The sequence below is a fragment of the Silurus aristotelis genome (assembly GCF_946808225.1).
Source record: "Silurus aristotelis genome assembly, chromosome: 25".
NCBI classification, from domain to species: Eukaryota; Metazoa; Chordata; class Actinopteri; order Siluriformes; family Siluridae; genus Silurus; species Silurus aristotelis.
Genome location: NC_139598.1, coordinates 18403160 through 18428159, shown reverse-complemented (window position 1 = coordinate 18428159; position 25000 = coordinate 18403160). Strand labels below are relative to the sequence as shown.

The window sequence follows — 25000 nt, the reverse complement described above, 5'->3', positions numbered from 1 at the left end:
CAGGGACAAACGCACACCATTCACCTTCACTGTTGTTTTCTGTAAAGCTGCTTTGAGACAATGTCTGTTGTGAAAAGCGCTATACAAATAAACTTGACTTGACTTGACTTGACACACACACACACACACACACACACACACACACACACACACACACAAATATATATTTGGCTTCTTTTGGAAACACATGATAAGAGTATTCCCGTGGGCTCACCACCTGCAGGAGGGACCGTAAGGGATGGTGCTGTGAGGATTGGGCAGCAGTCGAAGGCGGGGGCCTGCTTAGACTGCTGCCCCCGCGACCCGGATCACGGATAAGCGGGAGAAAATAAATGAATGAATGAATGATAAGAGTAAAGTCGTGTTATAAGTGTAAAGCAGCTGTTTATTAGAGTGCAGAAAGACAGTAGAGAGTTTTCCAGTGAAAATAAAAAGTTGTGTGGAGAATTTATTAAAATTAAAATAAATCAATATGAATCCGGCATCTTAACATCGTTCTGTAATTTAAATAATATGAAATAATTCTGTAATGTTCATTATTTTACAAAAAAGTAACAGGTGAATTATTCAGAATACGTGATAAAGTCTTTGCAGGATCATCATACAGCATTCAGAGCTTTTTTCTTTCTCACATTCTTATTACATACATTTGTATAAATATGTTCAGTAAAATATAAAAATATTAAATGATAAATACTGTATAAAAATAAATATAATGTATAGAGAAACACAGATACCTACAATATACCTGCACATTGTATGCATTTTTTTGCGTGTTTATTTATTTATGGACTTCAAATCAAACAATATAAAACATTATCAGTATTATTTCATCTTCTTTATTCTGTATGTGTTTCTCTACACAGATGTTCTCACTCAGAACAGTAACTGGAGAGTGAAATATCCTGATAATCAGATCTGTGCTGTGAGAGGATTCAGTGTCTCCATTCCCTGTAGTTATTATTATCCAACATCAAATCCCATTCAGGTGACACAAAAGCTTTGGTGCTCAATGAACACAAACACAGATAAGTGTCATGACCCTCCATATGTTTATAACAGTTCATCAAACACCAAATCAGACTTTGAGTTCACTGGAGACGACAAATCAGACTGTACTTTATTAATCCACAATGTACAGTTCAGTTATTCTGGAGAATATAAATTCAGATTTATAACTGATGTGACTGATGGCAGATGGACAGAAGACCCTGGAGTTACTCTACAAGTTACAGGTACATTTTACTGATTGAAATAAAAATCCTAAATGATTTATTATGTGTGTGTAATCCTGAGTCACTGATGTGGAGTCTTTCCTGCTCTCTGATAAAGATTTAAAGGTGTCACTAATCAGACTCAGTGGAAACGGAACCTTTAAACCAGGAGACTCGTTAAATCTGACGTGTGATGTGAACTGCACACAAAGTTCCTCACAGTTTGTGTGGTCTAAGAACAACGAGCTCTTACCTGAATCAGGAGCCGTTCACTTTCCTGCTCTGACCCTGAGGGATTCTGGAAATTACACCTGCACTTGGAAAACCAACACGACATCAGAATCTAAAACGATCAGCCTTCAGGTCGAGGGTGAGTCCGTCTGCTCACAACATTCCTGAATGTCTCGAGTGATTACTGAAGGAAATAATTCACATGATAAATGCTGTTGTTTTTATTTTAACAGATGGAAATCTGAATCCTTTGTCAAACTGGTTGATTGTTTTATTAACAGCTGGACTGATTCTCCTCGTCTTAATTGTCCCAGCTGTGATTTACTACAGGAGGTAAAACTCCACACATTACAGTCTACACAGATAAAAATCATGTCCTGTGTTGGACTGTAAACGATTCTTACGATTTATTTGAACTCTTTAACGTGTACACTGTTGTTTATTACTTTTGTACAATGAGCATTTATGAGATCACAGTGTATTTCAGGACATGTTCATGTGCACTGTGTGTTTTTCTGCGTCTGTTAGGAGGAAACTTAATGTTCCAGAAGAAAGTGGAGAGAAAACACAGGTATGACCTTTTTTATAGAAATGTGGTTTGAAGTGTATTTATGAAGAATAGAACTTTGATTAACATAGAAGTGTTAAACATTCATACATACACTCAGTTCTTATATACTGTATGAGATTTTGTGATGTTTGAAGCTGTTATTAAAGTTATATTTAAATTTAGTTTAGTATTTCAAGGGGATGTTTTCTAACAACTTTACACAATTACACAATTAGAAGATTCTTTGTAGACTAAGTTGATGTTTCACTTGAAGTGTGTTGTAAATACACTGCTTAAAGAAAATAAAGAAAAAGAGCTGATGGCTTTTTCCCACACTGCTGTATACTAAACGCGATGATGCAAACATTATATTTTCACAGACAAAGCGACAGTTAAACCGAGTGTCTCAAGTTCCTGATAAAGAAATCATGAATACAGAGGAAGTGGCTTATGCGTCTGTCCAAATAAACAAACCAACAACCACAAGGTAATAAACACTATATTTAATATTCAATAGATCATATGACTGGCTGAAATGGTATACAAAGGCATTTTCCTTAAAAAATTAATTTTAATAAAAAAATTATTTTCCTCCTGGTGCTGCAGGACAAATCTCTGGTGCACTTTTTTGTTTTTATTTATTTTTACTTTTTAAATTATTTTTTATTCATATTTATTTTCAGACTCCACTTCAGTGATGTATTTGTCTACCCTAATTGCTCACACCTATTTTCTATCTATAATTTTTTATTTATTCCCTGAAAAGTATTGATCAGTGTTTTGACGTCTAATTACAATTCCAATTATTCTGTGTCTCGATTCCCCTTTTGTTGAATCATGTTTCGAGATCTCATTTTTCCCACATGTTCACCCTGATTTCCAGATGTTTGTGATTCTGACTCCCACGTTGGATTTGTCTTCTTGGTTTCGTTTCATTGTTTGGTTGACTTGTTGGGTTCGATGCACACAGATGCTTATATCACTAAATACAATACTATAATATTATACATAAATATAAATATTATAATAAATATAACATAAATATATACATATACATTCTATTAAGAGACAATAAAACACTGTGTTGGATTGGTATAAAATTCTCTCAATAGCAGCATGTATTATTGCTTTTGCACGTATGTGAAACACAAGTACGCTCTCTTTCTCATGCTTGTTATTGCATCTATAATATTTCATATTGTCTACATTTCTATAGTCATTTTCTCACCAGCATCTCTTATATTACATGTATTACATTCCATTAAATTTAAGCATGTTCGTGGGAAACCACACATGTAGTGTAAAAGCAGTCCAACATGCATCACTTGTGGCTGATAATCAGGTTTGTCTGTAATTTCAGGTGTGGCCACAAGGAGCCGCAAGAGCAGGACAATTCTGTAATCTACAGCACTGTGACGGTCTGATGATGCTGATGATACAGTTTTATATAGTAATCATTTAACCTGTGATTTTTCTACCATGCATGTAAAACATTATGGTTTACTGCAGGGGTCCCCAAACTACAGTCCGCCTCCACATTTGAAACGACCCTTTGAACAAAGACATATTTAAAAATTACATGTTAAATACATGTTATACTCATATTATATCTGAATTTAATCATATAAGCTGGCTTTCAAAGTTAAATTTTTCTATTAATAAAGGTCAACGCACCGAAAGTTGATTGCTGGAACTATCGGCTATCAACAATAATCCATACCGATAGTTTTTCCGACTTCCGGTCCGCTGTCATTACAAGAGCGGCCTCTAGGGGCAAATCGTTTTGAATGTAAAAATTGAGATCTGTTTTGATGAGATATATAGCTGGGTATCATTAGCAAAGCAGTGGAAGCTAATACCATAGAATCCCATAAATATATTTCAATTTATAATTAAATCTCCACAATAATGCTGTTAGTCAGTCCTGCCCTTGTTTGGCCCTTTTCATGTGGTATAGACAGGTACCAAGTTTAAGGTACTACACTGGAAGAGTTTAGTCAAGCCACAGTATCTGCTGGGAATTTGTGTTCTGATTAGACAGTGAGCTACTAATACTGTATTTCTACATATCTGTGCTTCTGTATAAAATCCAGAAAGAGTCTGATCTTATCTATTGTCTCCTGACAAAACATTTACTGAGTTAATATGAGCACAGCTACAGACTGTACTGTATTGTGAGCCATTTGTGTGTGTTTTTTATTCAGAGAACCCTTACCTGTGTGATTTTGTTTAGAATTAATAAAGACGTCCTCCAGCAGCATTACTTAAGTCTGGAAACCGAATTCTGTCTGAATACGGGTTTAGAAACGAGATTTTCAGATTCAGATGTTGATCATTATAATTGAATGCAGGGAGTTTTAATGATCTAAAATCCCGACACTCTCAAGCTGCCACTGCTGGATTCTTGAGCAAGATTTTTATACATCATTTATACAGCTGTAGGTCACTTTGGATAAACGTTTGGTGTAAATGAAAATTATAGTTTGCATACTGTACTTATGTTAGCAGAATGTTAGAGACATTTAAAAACATAAAAAAAAATATAAAACAAAATAATTATTTTGATTTAGCTGTTGATGTATAGTAAAATGTATGCTGTATAAAACTTTGTGTTCATGCTGCAGGTGATTATTTTTATTCCATAGTAAATTTGGCATTTCCGTGATGATGATGATGATGATGATGATGATGATGATGATGATGATCATACTTACTGTATGGTAATGCATTTTGCTGCTGTAGTTTTAGTAAATGTAAATAAATGCATCTTGTTAATCTTACACCACATCCTGAAGGGCTCTAGATTGATCTTTCAGAAGTAAATGTATAAATGTCTAGTGCATCTTCATGTTTTTAAATACATTTTGAACAATATCACCACCCAGTGGTGGAAACCTGAACCGCTGTACAGTCTGCAGTTTTTATCTTCTCTTTTATCTCTCTTCTCTATTTATTAAGCTGTTGTAATAAAACACCTTATGAAAAAAATAAAAAAACTGATTTGGAAGTTAAACACAATTTAATTGTTTAAAAATGTAAAACAAGTCTGATGAAAATAAAAGCCCATCGTTCTCGAAGTGTGAGAGTTTAGAGGTTTAACACACAGGGAGTGTTTAATAAATATGGCATGTATAGTGACAAGTGTGTGTTCGAGTCTTTTTCAGGTTGTGTAGCTTTTTTTGTTTATCAGTTGTATTAAAATTATACAGTACAAGTAATAATCTAATCTAAACTAATCTAGTCTAATCTATTGAGCACTTCAGTGTTAAAGCAGCTTGTGCTGCGTTCTGGTCAGTCAGGGCTCACATCAAACACTGCTTACAAGAGAAAGAAGGATAGACGACTGTAATTTAGACATGAATAATCCTAAAAACAAGTAAAAGCATCACAAAGGAAGTGTATATGATGTGTAATATTCTATTTCAGCTCACAGAGGAAAATCACAAGCTGAAGATTGAGCTGAGTGTGAGGTGTGAACATGTGATCACATAAGTGCTATTAAACATTAGCATAGATTTCAGAATCATCTCTATCTTAAGATCTATCTTGGGATTTTTATTTTAATCAGTAAAATTTGAAGAGTAACTCCAGGTTCTCCTGTCCATTTGTTCATATTCACTGAATTTATACACTCCAGAATAACGGAAGTGCACATTGTGGATTAACAAAGTTTGGGGAAGTGTAAAGTAAGAACTTAATAAAAAGGCAAAACAGATAAAAAAATAAAATAAAAAATGTATTAAGGGCTAAGGTCAGATGGTTGGTTTATATCTTAGCAGAATGTTATTGATTTTTTTTCTAACAAAAAACTTTTGGAAACATAAATAATAAATAAATAAAAAATTATTTTGGTTTAGCTGTTTACGTATAAAGTAACATGTATGCTGAATTCAATTTTGTGTTCATGCTGCAGGTAAATATTTTAATTCCTTTTTTAATCTGTTATTTTTCTTAATTCTTTTTATTAAAACAGTAACAGTGATGATGAGATGATGATCATATCTACTGCTATGTTTATGTATTTCGCTGATGTAATTTAATAAATGTAGAGAAATGCATTTTTTCGCCATTCCACCAGATCTTGAAGGTCTCTATTTTGATCTTTCAGAAAATCAATGCGTAAAGGTTGAGTGTATCTTTTGTTTTGTTGTATCTACATTTTGAACAATATCACCACCTAGTGGTGGAAACCTGAACCTCTGTACAGTCTGCAATTTTCATTTTCTCTTGTTTACTGAGCTGTTGTAATAAAGTTTCTGGCTAATCAGACTACTCTGGATGTGAAATCATTAACGTATTTTAATCCTCATTCTGGAAAAAAAAAAAGAAAAAAAGAACAGTGTTGGAAGTTAAATACAATTTTCTTGCTTGATAATGTGAATGTGAAACAAGTCTGATGAAAATAAAAGAACATCGTTCTCCAGAGGAAGTAACTGTGAGAGCTATGGTTTAACACACAGAGATTAGAGGTGTTGGAGTCTGTTTCAGGTTGTGTAGATTTCATTTGTCATCAGTTGTATAAAGATTATACAAAACATAATTGATGTTAACTGTGATGTGTCAAAATCATATGTGTTCGTTTTTTAGTCTGTAGATAATGTATTGTACAGAAACATGCAGAGTTTTACCTCCTGTTGTAAATCACAGCTCCTGAGATGATAAAACTCAATCCAGCAATCACACAAACTATCATCCAGATTGACCAGTGATCAGGATTTTCTGGATTGTTAGATGATGAAAATAACAGAATTTAACTGAACACGTCACTTTATTTCCTTCAGTAATCACTCGAGACATACAGGAATGTTGTGAGCAGACGGACTCACCCTCGACCTGAAGGCTGATGGTTTTAGATCCTGATGTCGTGTTGGTTTTCCAAGTGCAGGTGTAATTCCCAGAATCACTCAGGTTCAGAGCAGGAAAGTGAAGAACGGCTCCTGATTCAGGTAAGAGCTCGTTGTTCTTAGACCACACAAACTGTGAGGAACTTTGTGTGCAGGTCACATCACACGTCAGATTTAACGAGTCTCCTGGTTTAAAGGTTCCGTTTCCACTGAGTCTGATTAGTGACACCTTTAAATCTTTATCAGAGAGCAGGAAAGACTCCACATCAGTGACTCAGGATTACACACACATAATAAATCTATTATTGAATAATGAACATCAGCTTAATGAGATTTCATTATAAAATTAGAACTGATCCTGGCATTGGATTCAACAAGATCACAATAATAAATAAGTCTGCAAAAGTATAATTTATACCTATAGATTAGGAAACTTATAATAATAACACAACATAGGGATTTGGTTTTACCTGTTACTTGTAGAGTAACTCCAGGGTTTCCTGTCCATCTGGCAACACTGATATCAGTTATAAATCTGAATTTATATTCTCCAGAATAACTGAACTGTACATTGTGGATTAATAAAGTACAGTCTGATTTGTCGTCTCCAGTGAACTCAAAGTCTGACTTGGTGTTTGATGAACTGTTATAAACATATGGAGGGTCATGACACTGATCTGTGTTTGAGTTCATTGAGCACCAAAGCTTTTGTGTCACCTGAATGGGATTTGATGTTGGATAATAATAACTACAGGGAATGGAGACACTGAATCCTCTCACAGCACAGATCTGATTATCAGGATATTTCACTCCCCAGTTACTGTTCTGAGTGAGAACATCTGTGTAGAGAAACACATACGATGTGAAATAAATCGAAACTGCAATTTGAGTAAAGGTAATGCATCTGGAAGATGAAATTTAGTTTCACTCGGAGACGGACTCACCCTCGACCTGAAGGCTGATGGTTTTAGATCCTGATGTCGTGCTGGTTTTCCAAGTGCAGGTGTAATTCCCAGAATCCCTCAGGGTCAGAGCAGGAAAGTGAAGAACGGCTCCTGATTCAGGTAAGAGCTCGTTGTTCTTAGACCACACAAACTGTGAGGAACTTTGTGTGCAGTTCACATCACACGTCAGATTTAACGAGTCTCCTGGTTTAAAGGTTCCGTTTCCACTGAGTCTGATTAGTGACACCTTTAAATCTTTATCAGAGAGCAGGAAAGACTCCACATCAGTGACTCAGGATTACACACACATAATAAATCATTTAGGATTTTTATTTTAATCAGTAAAATGTACCTGTAACTTGTAGAGTAACTCCAGGGTCTCCTGTCCATTTTTCCTCATCAGTTATAAATCTGAATTTATAGACTCCAGAATAACTGAACTGTACATTGTGGATTAATAAAGTACAGTCTGATTTGTCGTCTCCAGTGAACTCAAAGTCTGATTTGGTGTTTGATGCACTGTTATAAACATATGGAGGGTCATGACACTGATCTTTGTTTGTGTTCATTGAGCACCAAAGCTTTTGTGTCACCTGAATGGGATTTGATGTTGGATAATAATAACTACAGGGAATGGAGACATTAAATCCTCTCACAGCACAGATCTGATTATCAGGATATTTCACTCCCCAGTTACTGTTCTGAGTGAGAACATCTGTGTAGAGAAACACATACAGAATAAAGGAGATTGGAAAATTAAGTAGTCTTCACAGGCTTGGGGGATCATCAGTTGGAAAACAATCATTTGTAAACAAGAATCTTTTTCTCAGCAAAATGTGACCCCTCCAATGTAGCAGATAAGTTCTGCCTTTCTTAGGTAATGGCTGAGGTCCTTTTTTCTTGGTATGATGTAATTACACACCTGAGTGGTCCACAATATCAAGCTTCCAAAAGTCCTGCTTTTATATAGGTATCACAATTTGGAATATTGGCTGCTAATTACTTTCTTAGTGCATGTAGATGTTGGAAGGTTGCCCTCATTTTCTATGTTCTATTGTGAATGAAATGTGGGTTTACAGTGAGGTAATAAAAATACAATCAGGGGCACTCTTTAAAGCACACACAATAGTATGGTACATGATTATTTTAGCTTACTGCATGAATTTACTTTAAAAAAGAAAAGGTTTAATACATGATAATAGGAATGGGTTTAGCAACACATGGCAACCTGTCTGCCTGTAGTACAGACAGCAGGGGTTTAGTCTTTTTATGTCTTTCAGTTAAAGGTCTGAGGTACAACATGATGCTAGTGGGCCTTTTTATATATAAAATAATCTGCTCTTATGATTATAGATATTTTGATCTTGAAAGCACATCAAGAGCCTCAAATATATGCATGTTAACATCTACTAAGACTGTTTTTAGTTTTAAATGAATCATAATTATTGTCTTAACACAAACATTCGAAATCAGTAATTACCAGCATCAGACAGTATAATATGTGTGTGTGAGTGAATTATCCAGTAACCGAGTGTAAACACTGCAACATCAATCAACAAACACTACAAACTAAACAATAATTGTGTGTAAGCGTGAGAAGATGTTTCATACCGGACAGCATGAGCAGAATCAGAGCCAAGTGCAGCATCTTCATCTCTTCTTCAGTAAGAACCCTCACACAGCACACTCATAACAGTGCTGTGTGTTTAGATACTTACTGACTTGTTAACGATGTCACAAATAAGGACTTCCTGAATTAAATTAATATACCCAATATAACTTCAGTCTCAGAAGCCAAAGAAGTGTAAAGTGCTAATAACGGAAGATAATCAGAGGCGCTATGTATTTTTACACGTACACACTCACACATACACACACTCACACATACACACACATACACACACACACACACACACACACACACACACACACTTCACACTGTGTGGGCAAAAATATTCATCCACTTGGTCATCATATATTTTTAAAGTATGATCTGACAGGAGAATTCTGAGTCAATACAGTGATTGTCATAAAAAGAGCTAAAATTGAACACTATATAAACAAACACAGGAAATAACACTAAAGTCTGTTAACAGCATACATGAATAGATGTATCTTTTTCCTTTTATTTAACCCAGGCCTCGTTATGTAGGCACGAGGCGTTTTAGTGCCACCTTAAATATTTTTTTAATGTAAGTCTACAGGAATAAAGTTGTAGCACTAAGAAAATAAATTGCTACAACTTTGATCTCTTAGTGCTACAACTTAATCTCGTCATCTAAGATTGTTTAAGGTGGGACTAAAGCACAATTTTATGTAGGAGACCAGGAACAACTGAGGGAGACACAAATAACCGTCGAGAGACAGAACCCAAGGCGAACAGAGCAATGGAAAATAAACAATAAAATCATGATGTCGGCAAATTCCAAAATAAAGCACACATGTAATTGGGAGAATAATACAAATAAATAAATTCAAGCTATAAACACGTGACTGCCAGTGAAGACCAGTAATTACCGAGACCCATCTCTTTGTCTCCCTCTGGTGGCAGGAAAACACGTTGACGACTTTTTTTTACATTTTTAAAGAAACAGTGTACCGTGGCTTCTGTATATATCAGTTTAATATGGCATATTTCATGGTCTTATAACTAGTTGTACTTTGCTAATTTCCTGCATGTTTTACTTTTTAGTAAAGAAATTTACATTTCACTTTCTCATTCATCAGGTCACGCATGCGCAGACATGTCCGAGTTCGAGTTCGAGTCTGAATGAATGAAAGTAGGTATATAGAAGCTCTGTGTGTGTGTGTGTGTGTGTGTGTGTGTGTGTGTGTGTGTGTGTGTGTGTGTGTGTGTGTGTGTGTGTGTGTGTGTGTGTGTGTGCATGGGTACAAGATATATATATATATATATATATATATATATATATATATATATATATAGTACATTTTATAGTCACGTAACCTAATGCTCAAGCATAATGTGTGTGGCCACACCCCCTTATAAAAGGCACTTACTGTATAATAAACTACAGAGAAATTGTTTTAAATAAAACAGTAACATTTAATTATCTAAAATCCAGATAATGTGAAGTTGCCACTGTTTAATTCTTCAGTTTTATCTACTTATTGATATTATTGATAATAATCAATATTATCTACTTGTCATTTTGGATCAAAGTGTGAAATAAATAAATATGATTGTATGCATATGTATGTTAAAAAGCTTAATCAATTATTTCTGACAATTTTATCTGACTTTAAAGGAAAAATATTTTGGTTTGGGTTTTAATGGACAGAGCGATGCTGTGTAAAGTTTTGTGTTCATCTGTGATTATTTTTCTTACTATTAAATCTAATATTTCCCTTTAGATGATCTAACTTTGTTTTAATCAACACAGTAACAGTGACGATAATGATCATGCCTAATTCTATGTTCATGTATTCGACTTCTGTGAGTTAAGAAATGTAGATCAATTCATCTTTACACCAGATCCTGAAGGTTTCTAGTTTAATTTAAAAAAATAATAAATGTATAAAGATGGAGTGTATCTTTATATCCTTAAATAAAATTTGAACATCATCATCCAACCTGAACCTCTGTATGCTGTGTATCCAAATTCAGCTCACAGAGTTTTACCTCCTGTTGTGAATCACAGCTCCTGAGATGTCTGAGACGATGACACTCACTACAGCAATCACACAAACTATCATCCAGATGGACAGTCAAATAAGGATTTTCTTGATTTTTCTATTGTACAAAAAAAGAACAATAAAACATTTAAATATATTTAAATAAATATGTAAATATTCATCTGTACACAATTAAATGTATTCACTTTAGTAATCACTCCAGACATTCAGGAATGTTGTGAGGCCCTCTAGTGCCCGACTGTGGTATTTTTTTATTTTATTTTAATTTATTTATTTTAATTTATTATTTTTTTTTTAATCCATGCCTGTGAATGGAGTTACAAATATTTTCAGAAATAGAGTTCTGTCGTGTTTACACGTTCATTTGACATTAATATCTCATAGCATTTTTCTTTATAATCAATTTGTGGTTGATGAGGGTGAAATAAGCAGTTACGAAAGTCGATAAAAGTTATAAAAGTCGACCTCAAACCTCACCTTAAGCAAAAACTTATTTACATTTATTTACTTTGTCTACAAGTCATAAAATATAATTTTAAATTTTAGCGCTGAAATTCATTTAGTAACTAAAGAGCCTCAGCAGCGCTTCAGTTTTTCGCCGCTAGAGGGCATAATTTATATAAATAATTTATAGCGATTGATCAATTTAATTCTGTTATAAGATCTAAATATTAACAGCTTTTACAAATTAAACAGAAAGATTTACACATTCACTTCTTTAAAGATCAGAATAGAGACGATAGCAGGCAGCATAATAAAAGATAAATTCTTTATTCTCATAAAAATCAAACCATAACAGATACACACATTAATTAAAAATAAACATACGGATAGTGAACTTGCTCTAATCATTAAAGCTGAAGTTACACATTACTTTATACTGGACAAAACCTCAAGTAAATCTCACCAATAGTTTCTTTATTTGGGTTTAAATGCTACCACTGTTATTTATAATTCCACGTTTTATGTCATATTTTGTTTCATGCTCTAGAGGAATAATGAGCTCGTGTCTTTCTGCTTTCAGAGAAAATTCACATGCAGAAATCTGGAATGAAGTTATTGAGGTGTGAAAGTGTGATCAGTTCCTGGTGAATGTATTGTACTGTACTGTGGTGAAGGATTCTGAATCGTCCTTCTTCAGCTGCACAGAATGGACACATCTGTAATCACACACATGTTCATTTAGGAGACATAAAATTCACATTATTTAAAAGAAGAAGAATTTTGAGTTTTACCTCCTGCTGTTAATCACAACAACCAAAATCAGTCCAGTTGCCACCAAAACAATGATACAAAACGACCATAAAAGAAGTTTTTTATCTGTTCAACATAAACAACAATGAAAAACATAAATATTAAAGTTAACACAAGTTCAGCACTTTTCAATACACAATTTACATTTATAGTCATTCAGATGTTTACGAGAAAATTCACTGGGATTCTAGAGGTCTATTTATTACAGGTACACTGATGTTACCTCGTACACAATCTTTTCTATATGCACTGACTGTTTATACAAACTTTCTGTATCACATTAACAATGTAAAACACCTGATCAGAGAGAAGAGAAACGATATTTTAATTCCTCTGTATTTCTGCACATATGGTGGCATTGACAAATAAAAAACATTAAACCTTCATCTCTCCTTCAGTTCGATTTTTAATATTTGTATAGAACTTTTTACAAGTAACATTTTCTCAACGCAGACACACACACACACACACACACACACACACACACACACACACACACATGCAGAGAAAGATGATACTTTATTTAATTTCAGACATTCAGGAATGTTGTGAGCAGACGGACTCACCCTCGACCTGAAGGCTGATGGTTTTAAATCCTGATGTCGTGTTGGTTTTCCAAGTGCAGGTGTATTTCCCAGAATCCCTCAGGGTCAGAGCAGGAAAGTGAAGAACGGCTCCTGATTCAGGTAAGAGCTCGTTGTTCTTAGACCACACAAACTGTGAGGAACTTTGTGTGCAGTTCACATCACACGTCAGATTTAACGAGTCTCCTGGTTTAAAGGTTCCGTTTCCACTGAGTCTGATTAGTGACACCTTTAAATCTTTATCAGAGAGCAGGAAAGACTCCACATCAGTGACTCAGGATTACACACACATAATAAATCATTTAGGATTTTTATTTTAATCAGTCTTCCCGTGGGCTCACCACCTGCAGGAGGGACCGTAAGGGACGGTGCTGTGAGGATTGGGCAGCTTAGACTGCTGCCCCCGCGACCCGAATTACGGATAAGCGGGAGAAAATAAATGAATGAATGATTTTAATCAGTAAAATTTACCTGTAACTTGTAGAGTAACTCCAGGGTCTCCTGTCCATCTGCCATCAGTCACATCAGTTATAAATCTGAATTTATATTCTCCAGAATAACTGAACTGTACATTGTGGATTAATAAAGTACAGTCTGATTTGTCGTCTCCAGTGAACTCAAAGTCTGACTTGGTGTTTGATGAACTGTTATAAACATATGGAGGGTGATGACACTGGTCTTTGTTTGAGTTCATTGAGCACCAAAGCTTTTGTGTCACCTGAATGGGTTTTGATGTTGGATAATAATAACTACAGGGAATGGAGACACTGAATCCTCTCACAGCACAGATCTGATTATCAGGATATTTCACTCTCCAGTTACTGTTCTGAGTGAGAACATCTGTGTAGAGAAACACATACAGAATAAAGAAGATTAAATTATTATAATATACTGTTTTATATTTAGCATATTTTTAAGTTTATGAGTTTTTGTTAATACTCACACTCAGGTACAATATTATAATAGCGGTTTAAAAATATTCACACTGGAAAAAAAGGTGATAAATTGTAGCTCTCACACACACACACACACACACACACACACACACACACACACACACACACACACACACAAGCAGTAAATGTTGCACTTGTCTAAACGCAAAGTCTAAAGTTATTTATAACCAGTTCTGCTCAGCTACAGAGGAAAAGAATGAAACAAGTGTGAAAAATTTTTTAGAACATAAGTTGTGGTGTATGACATGATTCCTGTATAGAATAGATGCATTTACTTGTCACATGTACATTAAAGCACTAATGAAACAGCACCCCTGGAGCAGAGAGGGTTAAGGGCCTTACTCAGGGGCCCAATAGAGGCAGCATGGCGGTACTGATGCTTCAACCCCTGCCGTTTTGTTCAGTAACCCGGAAGGTTGAGTTTTAACTTTCAACTCTCTAGAAACTGTCTAGATACTGTCTAACACACATTTCAACTTCGTCTGAACTCCATATTGTCTAAATGTTTTTCCCCTTGTTTTTGGAAGACTGTTGAGGAGAATTTCTGTGGGTCTGGTCTCTGACCACGTAAACATAATAAAACCTTGTTCCTGGAAAATGTGTTTTTACTTCCTCTTTTGTTTCCCACCACAGAACCTAATGTAAAGAATTTGAAGTTTATGAATAAGTGGCAGGAAGATGAGACAGAGAGCTCAGGACATGAGCAAGTTAATTCATTATATATTTTTTCTTACCTTTATTCCTCCCACAGTGGGCACATTTCTAAATTTCTAAACATTTCTAAAATCATTCAAATTTTTTCTCAGGCAGTAATTAATAGATCACTAAAATTAGACTTAATAATAAGCGTATAATCCAGTAACTGAGCGTAAACACTGCAACATCATTTAGCAACCAGTTTAAACTGTGTAAGAGTGAGATGATGTTTCATACCAGACAGCATGAGCAGAATCAGAGCCAAGTGCAGCATCTTCATCTCTTCTTCAGTAAAACCTCACACACTCAGAGCTAGGTGTGTGTGTATATACTGAGCTCACTGAATGGACTTCCTGAATTAATGAAATAAACTATATACAGCTCAATCTATATACATACATCACAACAAGTGTCTTCTAACTGTTGATACTGGAAGATGAGCAGAAGCCTCATGCTGCATTTTGTAGCCACACAAACATTAACCAGTATTTTATTTACACCACATTCAGATTTTCACCGTCACCAGAAGCACACACACTTTCTGTGTCCAAACCATTTCACCTTTAAATTCTTAATGTTATTTTGGTGTTGTTTTGAAGAGAGTCAACATCTTCTCAACCACCTTCATGCAGATCATCATTCTCATCCATACATTCAACATGAAAAGCTACTTTTTATTGTTTTTGTTTTTTTAAGAATTTTTAAGTAAATACAATATTTTGATGCTGAAACCTGATCATTAACCTGAACATCAGAATGTCGGAATGGTTTAATGTGTGTGTGTGTGTGTGTGTGTGTGTGTGTGTGTGTGTGTGTGTGTGTGTGTGTGTGTGTGTGTGTGTGTGTGTGTGTGTGTGTGTTTGTGCATGTAAAAGACGAAGCCTCTGCTCATCTTCCTGTTTTAATCGATTGGCATCGTGTTTGTGTTTGAGGTTGCAGTTATATTTGGTTTATTCTGTAAATTGAGGAAGTGCTTTAAGTTCTTATATATCATTAACATGCAGCATTGAGTGTGTGAGGGTTCTTACTGAAGAAGAGCTGAAGATGCTGCACTTGGCTCTGATTCTGCTCACAATGTCTGGTATGAAACATCATCTCACTCTTACACTCTCAGATTATTGTTATATGTATTATCTATGTATTTTATGTGAAATATTAGAATGATGTATGTGCTGCTTGTAAACAGCTGTACAGGATCTTCACACACAGCATTCAGGATTAATTAACAGGATTAGCAAACTACAGGTTTGTGGCTTTAGCAAGAACTTTATACATGTTTTTCATTTTGTTAAAAGAAAGATTTATTTAAAAAAAGAAGTGAAATAATCAGCTCGTTACTTTTTATAGTTTTGTTGTAGTTAAATTGAGTCAGTCAGATCTCAAATGACCTGCAGTGGGAGTTTTGTTGTTTTAACATTTATTGTACAATTTGAATAAATGTGTAAAGGAATATAAAATGTAAAGAATATTGACTGTAAAAATCGGGGAGGATAAATACTGTATGTACATAAATATACTGAATTATAATATACACATAAATTAATCAATATACACATGTATGATGGTTTCAAGAAAAAATAATTTTGTAGACTCGCTCTGTTTACAAGTACTTTATTTATCTACGTTTCCACACAATCACCTTCATTCTTCTGGAAGGATCTTGAAGTCTTCTTTTCGAGGCATGTCAGGCATCTCCACAATAGTGTCAAAAACGGCAACCTTTGAGCTGCAACCTTATCTTTGGGAAGAGGGTGAAATCCACAGGAGCCAGATCTTGCGAGTTGCCACATGGTTTTGACAGTTTCAGGGTTCGAGCTCGTTGAAGGTCTGGATTTCACGCAGAATTTCAAGTTTGTTTGTTCTAACTTGCTGTTCGTGATGAAATCGCAGACGTAGTAAAGCACATGGTCAAAAACAGCACCAGTTACATCATCAGTCTAGAAGCTTTATGATATCTCATACTTCGTATAACCACAAACACATATAAAAGTAAAGTGTGTACAGTGTAATAATAAAAGAAACGTCAGATTAAAACATGTGAACTTATAAATACTATTATTATAAAACAATATTCCAGTTTAACTTAAATATTTTATTGTATTTAATTAAATATTTAACCCTTTATTCTGTATGTGTTTCTCTACACAGATGTTCTCACTCAGAACAGTAACTGGGGAGTGAAATATCCTGATAATCAGATCTGTGCTGTGAGAGGATTCAGTGTCTCCATTCCCTGTAGTTATTATTATCCAACATCAAATCCCATTCAGGTGACACAAAAGCTTTGGTGCTCAATGAACTCAAACAAAGGTGTGTGTCGGAATCCTCCATATGTTTATAACAGTTCATCAAACACCAAACCAGACTTTGAGTTCACTGGAGACGACAAATCAGACTGTACTTTATTAATCCACAATGTACAGTTCAGTTATTCTGGAGAATACAGATTCAGATTTATAACTAATGTGACTGGTGGCAGATGGACAGGAGACCCTGGAGTTACTCTACAAGTTACAGGTACATTTTACTGATTAAAATAAAAATCCTAAATGATTTATTATGTGTGTGTAATCCTGAGTCACTGATGTGGAGTCTTTCCTGCTCTCTGATAAAGATTTAAAGGTGTCACTAATCAGACTCAGTGGAAACGGAACCTTTAAACCAGGAGACTCGTTAAATCTGACGTGTGATGTGAACTGCACACAAAGTTCCTCACAGTTTGTGTGGTCTAAGAACAACGAGCTCTTACCTGAATCAGGAGCCGTTCTTCACTTTCCTGCTCTGAACCTGAGGGATTCTGGGAATTACACCTGCACTTGGAAAAGCAACAGGACATCAGGATCTAAAACCATCAGCCTTCAGGTCGAGGGTGAGTCCGTCTGCTCACAACATTCCTGAATGATTACTGAAGGAAATAAAGTGTTCAGTTAAATATTTACACTTTATTGTTTTTTTTTATCGTAGCAGATAAAAATACTAAACCTTCATCAAAACGGATGATTGCTTTGGTGACTTCTGGACTGATTTTCATCATCTTAACTGTTCCAGCTGTGATTTACAGCAGGAGGTAAAACTCCACACATTACAGTCTCCTGTGTTGGACTCATTTTGAGTCTCAGGACATATTTTTAGTTAAGTTTTTGATCAACTTGATACCAGTTGAAATGAACAGATGTTGAGACTCTGTTATATTATATATAAAATGCTGTAATACTTGTAATAATACTGTAATAATGCACAGTCTTGTTCTTTACTTTTTTTAACTACAGTATGAGACAGTGTGTATTTTAGGACACATCCATGTGCACTGTGTGTTTTCTTGCTTCTATTAGGAGGAAACTTAAAACTCCAGAGGAAAATGAGGGGGAAAGTGAAGACCAAACAGAGGTATGACCTTTTTCATTGGAGCTTAAATATATTTGAATAATTATAATATCTACTTAAAGTGTTACTACGTTAGACATCCACTTTAATACATAAATACCTCATGTGAAATATAATTAGTCTATAATCAAATCTAAGTGAATTATATTTTAATGTAGGGTTTTTTTCTAACAACTAACTGCTGAATGTTTTGTTCATTTGTAAGTGTTGCTCATCTACTGAACATCACCACACTTTAAGTGAAGAGTCTTATTTAAGTCAAGATTTAACAAGTTTCCTCTGAACCTGATTGCTGACACCTTTACTTTAGACGTGGTGATGCAAGCGTTATCTTTTCATAGATAAAACTAATTTTACGACACGTCTCTGAAGTTCCTGAAGAACACGTGTTAAACAAAGAGGAAGTGACTTATGCGTCTGTCCAAAAAAACAAAGGAACAACCAAAAGGTAAAAAAAAAGTATATCTAAAATTTAATTGAGAATTTGTCTGTCTGATTTGATATAAAAATGATATTACAGTGTCTGAGATAAGATGCTGAAGCTACGGCACACTTCTGTCTTTTAACTCTGGGTTTGTGTGGCCATGTGGTTATGGTTATTTAGTTCAAGTCTCCACCCATGTAATATAATTGGTTGTGTCTTTATTCAGTGTTTTGCTACATGACAAATTTTTTTTTTTTTACATATTTATTTGTCTGTAGTTGTTTTTGTTTGTTGACCTGTTGCCTGTTTAATGTTTATGACTCTACCTGTCACTTTGGATTTCTTTAGTAAATGTTTTTACATTTCATCCTCCTATACATTAACACCATATCTGGAATATAGGAAATATACTTTTTATTAAATAAATTAAGAAATAGTTAAAAGCAACTGATGGCAAAAATGTGGTCAAAAAATCTTTGGTCAAAAAATGTTCAGTTGTTAATAAATTGTTGTTTCAGTATAAATAATCCTTGAACAGGTTTGTAATGAAACACTACTGTACTTTTGGCAGTTTGTGTACAAACCTGTAGGTCATGATAAATTCTGTCTACACAGAAATGTGTTTGAAAATTACAATATAATATGTTGGCCATATCGCCCGAGTCCATCTGAGAGCATCTCTTCCCATAAGTTCAAAGGTCACAGCACAGCTAAACCAAGTTCCACTGTCTGATGAAGAAGTTGTAGATGAAGGAGGAGAGACGTATGTATCAGTTTGCATCAAACACAAGAAAAAAAACAAACGGTAAAAATCTGTGAAATAATTGCTTTAAAATTTATTCATTCTACAAAAATCTATCTTTAAATGTAAATGTGTTAGTGAGAATCCACAAAGTTAAAAACGTGCATCGTTTGTGTCTGATAATCAGGTTTGTGTGTAATTTCAGGCGTGTCCACACTGAGCCACAGGAGCAGGACCATTCTGTAATCTACAGCGCTGTGAACATCTGATGATGCTTTCACACCTCATTCACTCACAGTGCAGATGCGTTTTATTTAGTCATTATTACAGCTGGGATTTTTTTTTCCAGGCATGTAACATATTATATTTTAAGGTTTTTTAATACAATAAGACGTGTCAGTTTATTTGCTGTTAATATCCTGTGTGGAAGGACATTTAAAATAAGAATTTAATTTATTGTTTTTAAGTCAATTCTTATTGATTTTTTTGTTCTGTGGGTGTTTTAAGTACTATTCAGTCAGGTTCACTTTTATAGTGTGTGTGTGTGTGTGTGTGTGTGTGTGTGTGTGTGTGTGTGTGTGTGTGTGTGTGTGTGTGTGTGTGTGTGTGTGTGTGTGTGTGTGTGTGTGTGTCAGCCTTCACATTAACTTCTGCCTAAGGTAGAATAAATAAAATCAAATCAGGTTTCAGACAAATCATGTGGTATAGACAGGAACCTAGTTGAAGGCACTACACTGAAAGAGTTTAAAAAGCTGTTTAAGAGCTGCAGGGGAAACGTAGTGGGCAGTGGTATTTAAAAATATACTGGTGTACCTGTAAGGTTAAAAGCCATCATCCTTTCATCTCCATGAAGAAGAAACCAGCAGAAAGAGGAAATGTGGAGTGCTGAATGTATCCCTTCTGGAGTGCCTCCTGAATATGCTCCTTTATAGCTGATCTGAGTGAATCAAAGTCCTTTTATATATATGGAAGCTGTGTTTATGGAACCTGAAGTCTCCTTCTGTCATTTTAAGAGGCCACAGTGTCTGCTGGAAATTTGAGTTCTGATTAGACAGTGAGCTACTAATACTGTATTTCTACATATCTGTGCTTCTGTATAAAATCCAGAAAGAGTCTGATCTTATCTATTGTCTCCTGACAAAACATTTACTGAGTTAATATGAGCACAGCTACAGACTGTACTGTATTGTGAGCCATTTGTGTGTGTTTTTTATTCAGAGAACCCTTACCTGTGTGATTTTGTTTAGAATTAATAAAGACGTCCTCCAGCAGCATTACTTAAGTCTGGAAACTGAATTCTGTCTGAATACGGGTTTAGAAACGAGATTTTCAGATTCAGATGTTGATCATTATAATTTAATGCAGGGAGTTTTAATGATCTAAAATCCCGACACTCTCAAGCTGCCACTGCTGGATTCTTGAGCAAAATTTTAATACGTCATTTGTAGATCACAGCTTTGGGTCACTTTGGAAAAAAGTTTGTGGTAAATGTAAATAAAAACTAAAACAATTAATTTTTTTTTTCATTCATTCATCTTCTCCTGCTTATCCGTAATTCGGGTCGCGGGGGCAGCAGTCTAAGCAGATTCCCCAGACACTTCTCCGTGTCCAGGGATCGGGCTGTCAAGGCCCCCGCCTTCGACTGCTGCCCAATCCTCTCAGCACCGGTCCCTTACGGTCCCTCCTGCAGGTGGTAAACCCACGGGAAGGCGGCCCCATGTCGCTCCGACGTCACGGTCCTTGATTTATTTTTCTCGTAAGAATCCCCTGGAGCATAGAGGGTTAAGGGCCTTGCTCAAGGGCCCAAGAGTTGCAGCTTGGCGATACCGGGGCTTGAACCCCCGACCTTCCGATCTGTAACCCAGAGTCTTAACCGCTGGAGCCACCACTCACACATAATAAATCATTTAGGATTTTTATTTGAATCAGTAAAATTTACCTGTAACTTGTAGAGTAACTCCAGGGTCTCCTGTCCATCTGCCATCAGTCACATCAGTTATAAATCTGAATTTATATTCTTCAGAATAATTAAACTGTACATTGTGGATTAATCGTTAGGTTAATCCACTCCACTATCGTTAGGTCATGTCCCTAAATCCCTCAAGTTAGCAGTTATTAAGCCCCTCATTAAAAAACCTAATCTGGATCCAAACACGCTATCGAATTACAGACCCATTTCAAATCTCCCATTTATGTCTAAGATTTTAGAAAAGATTGTCGCTGCCCAGTTATGTAACCACTTGCAAGAGAACAATATCTTTGAAGAGTTTCAGTCAGGTTTCAGGCCCCAACATAGCACAGAAACTGCTCTAGTTAAAATCACTAATGACCTGTTTTTAGCTTCAGACTAAGGCTACATCTCCCTATTAGTTTTACTAGATCTTAGTGCTACGTTCGACACTATAGATCATGATCTTCTCCTCAATCGCTTACAGAATTACATCGGTATTCAGGGACAGGCATTAAGCTGGTTTAAATCCTACCTGTCCAATCGTTACCATTTCGTAGATTTAAATGGAGAGCTATCCAGGCTAATGCTAGTAAATTATGGCGTGCCACAAGGGTCAGTTCTAAGACCCCTGCTTTTCACAATATACATGCTTCCGTTAGGAAATATTATTAGAAGGTATGGAATTAGCTTCCATTGTTATGCTGATGATACCCAGCTATATATCTCATCTAAACCAGGCAATACGCTCAATTAGCTCGCATAACTGAGTGTGTTAAAGAAATAAGAGATTGGATGAGAGACCCATAACTTTCTGCTATTAAATTCTGATAAGACGGAGATTTTGCTCATCGGCCCAAAAACTAGTACACAGAATCTCCAGCATCTCAGCCTGCATTTAGACGGTTGTTCTGTAACTACTAGTTCAACAGTAAAAGACCTGGGAGTTATTTTAGACAGCAACTTATCTTTTAAAAATCACATCAATCAAGTTACAAAAACAGCCTTCTTTCACCTTAGAAATATTTCTAAGCTAAGAAATATGTTATCTATATCTGATGCAGAGAAGCTCGTCCATGCGTTTATGACCTCTAGAATAGACTATTGTAATGCATTACTAGGTGGATGTCCTGCATCATTAATAAACAAGCTTAGACAGTGAGCTACTAATACTGTATTTCTACATATCTGTGCTTCTGTATAAAATCCAGAAAGAGTCTGATCTTATCTATTGTCTCCTGACAAAACATTTACTGAGTTAATATGAGCACAGCTACAGACTGTACTGTATTGTGAGCCATTTGTGTGTGTTTTTTATTCAGAGAACCCTTACCTGTGTGATTTTGTTTAGAATTAATAAAGACGTCCTCCAGCAGCATTACTTAAGTCTGGAAACTGAATCCTGCCTGAATACGGGTTTAGAAACGAGATTTTCAGATTCAGATGTTGATCATTATAATTGAATGCAGGGAGTTTTAATGATCTAAAATCCCGACACTCTCAAGCTGCCACTGCTGGATTCTTGAGCAAGATTTTAAAACGTCATTTGTAGATCACAGCTTTGGGTCACTTTGGATAAACGTTTGTAGTAAATGTAAATAAAAACTAAAACAATTAATTTTTTTTTTTTCATTCATTCATCTTCTCCCGCTTATCCGTAATTCGGGTCGCGGGGGCAGCAGTCTAAGCAGATTCCCCAGACACTTCTGCTCATGTTAGTTCTCACTCTCCACTGTTCTGTACTGTTGAAAGATTTATGATCAAACTCTTGATGTCACCCATATGAGGATGGGTTCCCCTTTTGAGTCTGGTTCCTCTCAAGGTTTCTTCCTCATAACATCTAAGGGAGTTTTTTCTTGCCACTGTCGCCACGGCCGCTCATCAGGGACAAATTCACACCATTCACCTTCACTGTTGATTTGTGTAAAGCTTTTTTGAGACAATGTCTGTTGTGAAAAGCGCTATACAAATAAACTTGACTTGACTTGACTTGATTAATAAAGTACAGTCTGATTTGTCGTCTCCAGTGAACTCAAAGTCTGATTTGGTGTTTGATGCACTGTTATAAACATATGGAGGGTCATGACACTGATCTTTGATTGAGTTCATTGAGCACCAAAGTTTTTGTTTGACATGAATGGGATTTGATGTTGGATAATAATAACTACAGGGAATGGAGACACTGAATCCTCTCACAGCACAGATCTGATTATCAGGATATTTCACTCTCCAGTTACTGTCCTGAGTGAGAACATCTGTGTAGAGAAACACATACAGAATAAAGGAGATAAACTAATGATAAAAAAATACTGTTTTATATTTTGTATATATTATTATACAAATTATTATTATATTATAAGTGTATGTGTGTTTCTAAAATGTCTTATTTTTATACTGAACACACAACACCTTTATATTTCTATATAGTCATACCTTTATACATTTAATTTCTACATTTACAGCATAATCAATATATCTATATTATCTGCAGACTGTAAATACACACTTAGGTACAATAGCGGTCTTAAAATATTTACACACACACACACACACACACACACACACACACACACACACACACCAGAGGTGGGAAGTAACGGAGTACAAACACTTCGTTACTGTACTTCAGTAGATTTTTCTGGTATCAGTTTTTTACTCCACTATTTATTTTTCAGACAACTTTTTACTTTTACTCATTACATTTTTACACAAATATCTGTACTTTTTACTTCTTACATTTTCAAAACAGACTCGTTACTTTAGTTTTAATCCATTGATTTGGTGAAATATAAAAAATTTTCTTTTCACTGCGCGACGATTTCAGCCGAACAACCGATTTCCTGTAACTGCGCGTCTTTTTCAATCCGCTGGTGTATAAAGTCCTGACCCTCACTCTTTACGAAGCTAAGAATCAGCAGGCAGAAGGCAGTAAGAAGTTTGGGGTTAATGTGGATGAGACAGAGGAAGTCAGTGATGAGAACATGACTGAGATCAGAGACATTCATGATCATCATCATCTTTTCTCTGATTGTGTTCTGTATGTGGATCTTCAACCTGAATACATTCGTTAGGTAACAACATTTTTAATTAGTTTGTATTAATATATATATATTTGGCTGTCAAAATTAAAACTATTTTAAACAGCACTAAATGTTATTAACACGCTATCAATTCAGCGCGCAATTCTGTTTTTACCATTTTTATGAAAAAAAAGGTAGATACGTAAATAAATAACTAAATATAAAACTCTCTTTTCGGCTTCTCCCGTTAGGGGGCGCCACAGCAGATCCTCCGCACGTTTGATTTGGCACATGTTTTACGCTGGATGCCCTTCCTAACGCAACCCTCCCCAATTTATCCGGGCTTGGGACCGGCACTGAGAGTGGCTGGGGATGGTTCCCTGACCGGGAATCGAACCCGGGTCGCAGCGGTGGGAGCGCTGCATCTTAACCACTAGACCACCAGGGGACCTAAATAAATAACTAAATATAAAAGAGGCAAAACGCTCCAGCAAAAAACGTACACTTATTCACGACGTCCCTTCTTTACTTAGATATAAAATAAATAAATAAACT

The 25000-nt window shown here is 35.5% G+C and overlaps 1 protein-coding gene and 1 pseudogene across 2 annotated transcripts in view; one reads left to right on the top strand and one right to left on the bottom strand.

Annotated features, from left to right (window-relative positions):
• LOC310719729 (sialoadhesin-like) overlaps positions 1–15264 on the bottom strand; it is a 26259-nt gene extending 10995 nt beyond the window's left edge. The window contains exons 1-7 of the mRNA XM_083529730.1: positions 15165–15264; positions 13747–14115; positions 13254–13512; positions 8136–8479; positions 7784–8038; positions 7310–7678; positions 6822–7076 (exon numbers count right to left, since the gene is read on the bottom strand). Coding sequence (XP_083385856.1) covers positions 6822–7076; positions 7310–7678; positions 7784–8038; positions 8136–8479; positions 13254–13512; positions 13747–14115; positions 15165–15207 — 1894 coding nt within the window. The 5' untranslated portion in view covers positions 15208–15264. The remainder of the gene's footprint in view (positions 1–6821; positions 7077–7309; positions 7679–7783; positions 8039–8135; positions 8480–13253; positions 13513–13746; positions 14116–15164) is intronic.
• LOC310719738 (B-cell receptor CD22-like) overlaps positions 1–25000 on the top strand; it is a 36899-nt pseudogene that overhangs the window by 5558 nt on the left and 6341 nt on the right. Inside the window, exons 4-7 of the transcript XR_014538283.1 lie at positions 886–1235; positions 1333–1584; positions 17076–17444; positions 17542–17796. The product of XR_014538283.1 is annotated as a B-cell receptor CD22-like (transcript). The remainder of the gene's footprint in view (positions 1–885; positions 1236–1332; positions 1585–17075; positions 17445–17541; positions 17797–25000) is intronic.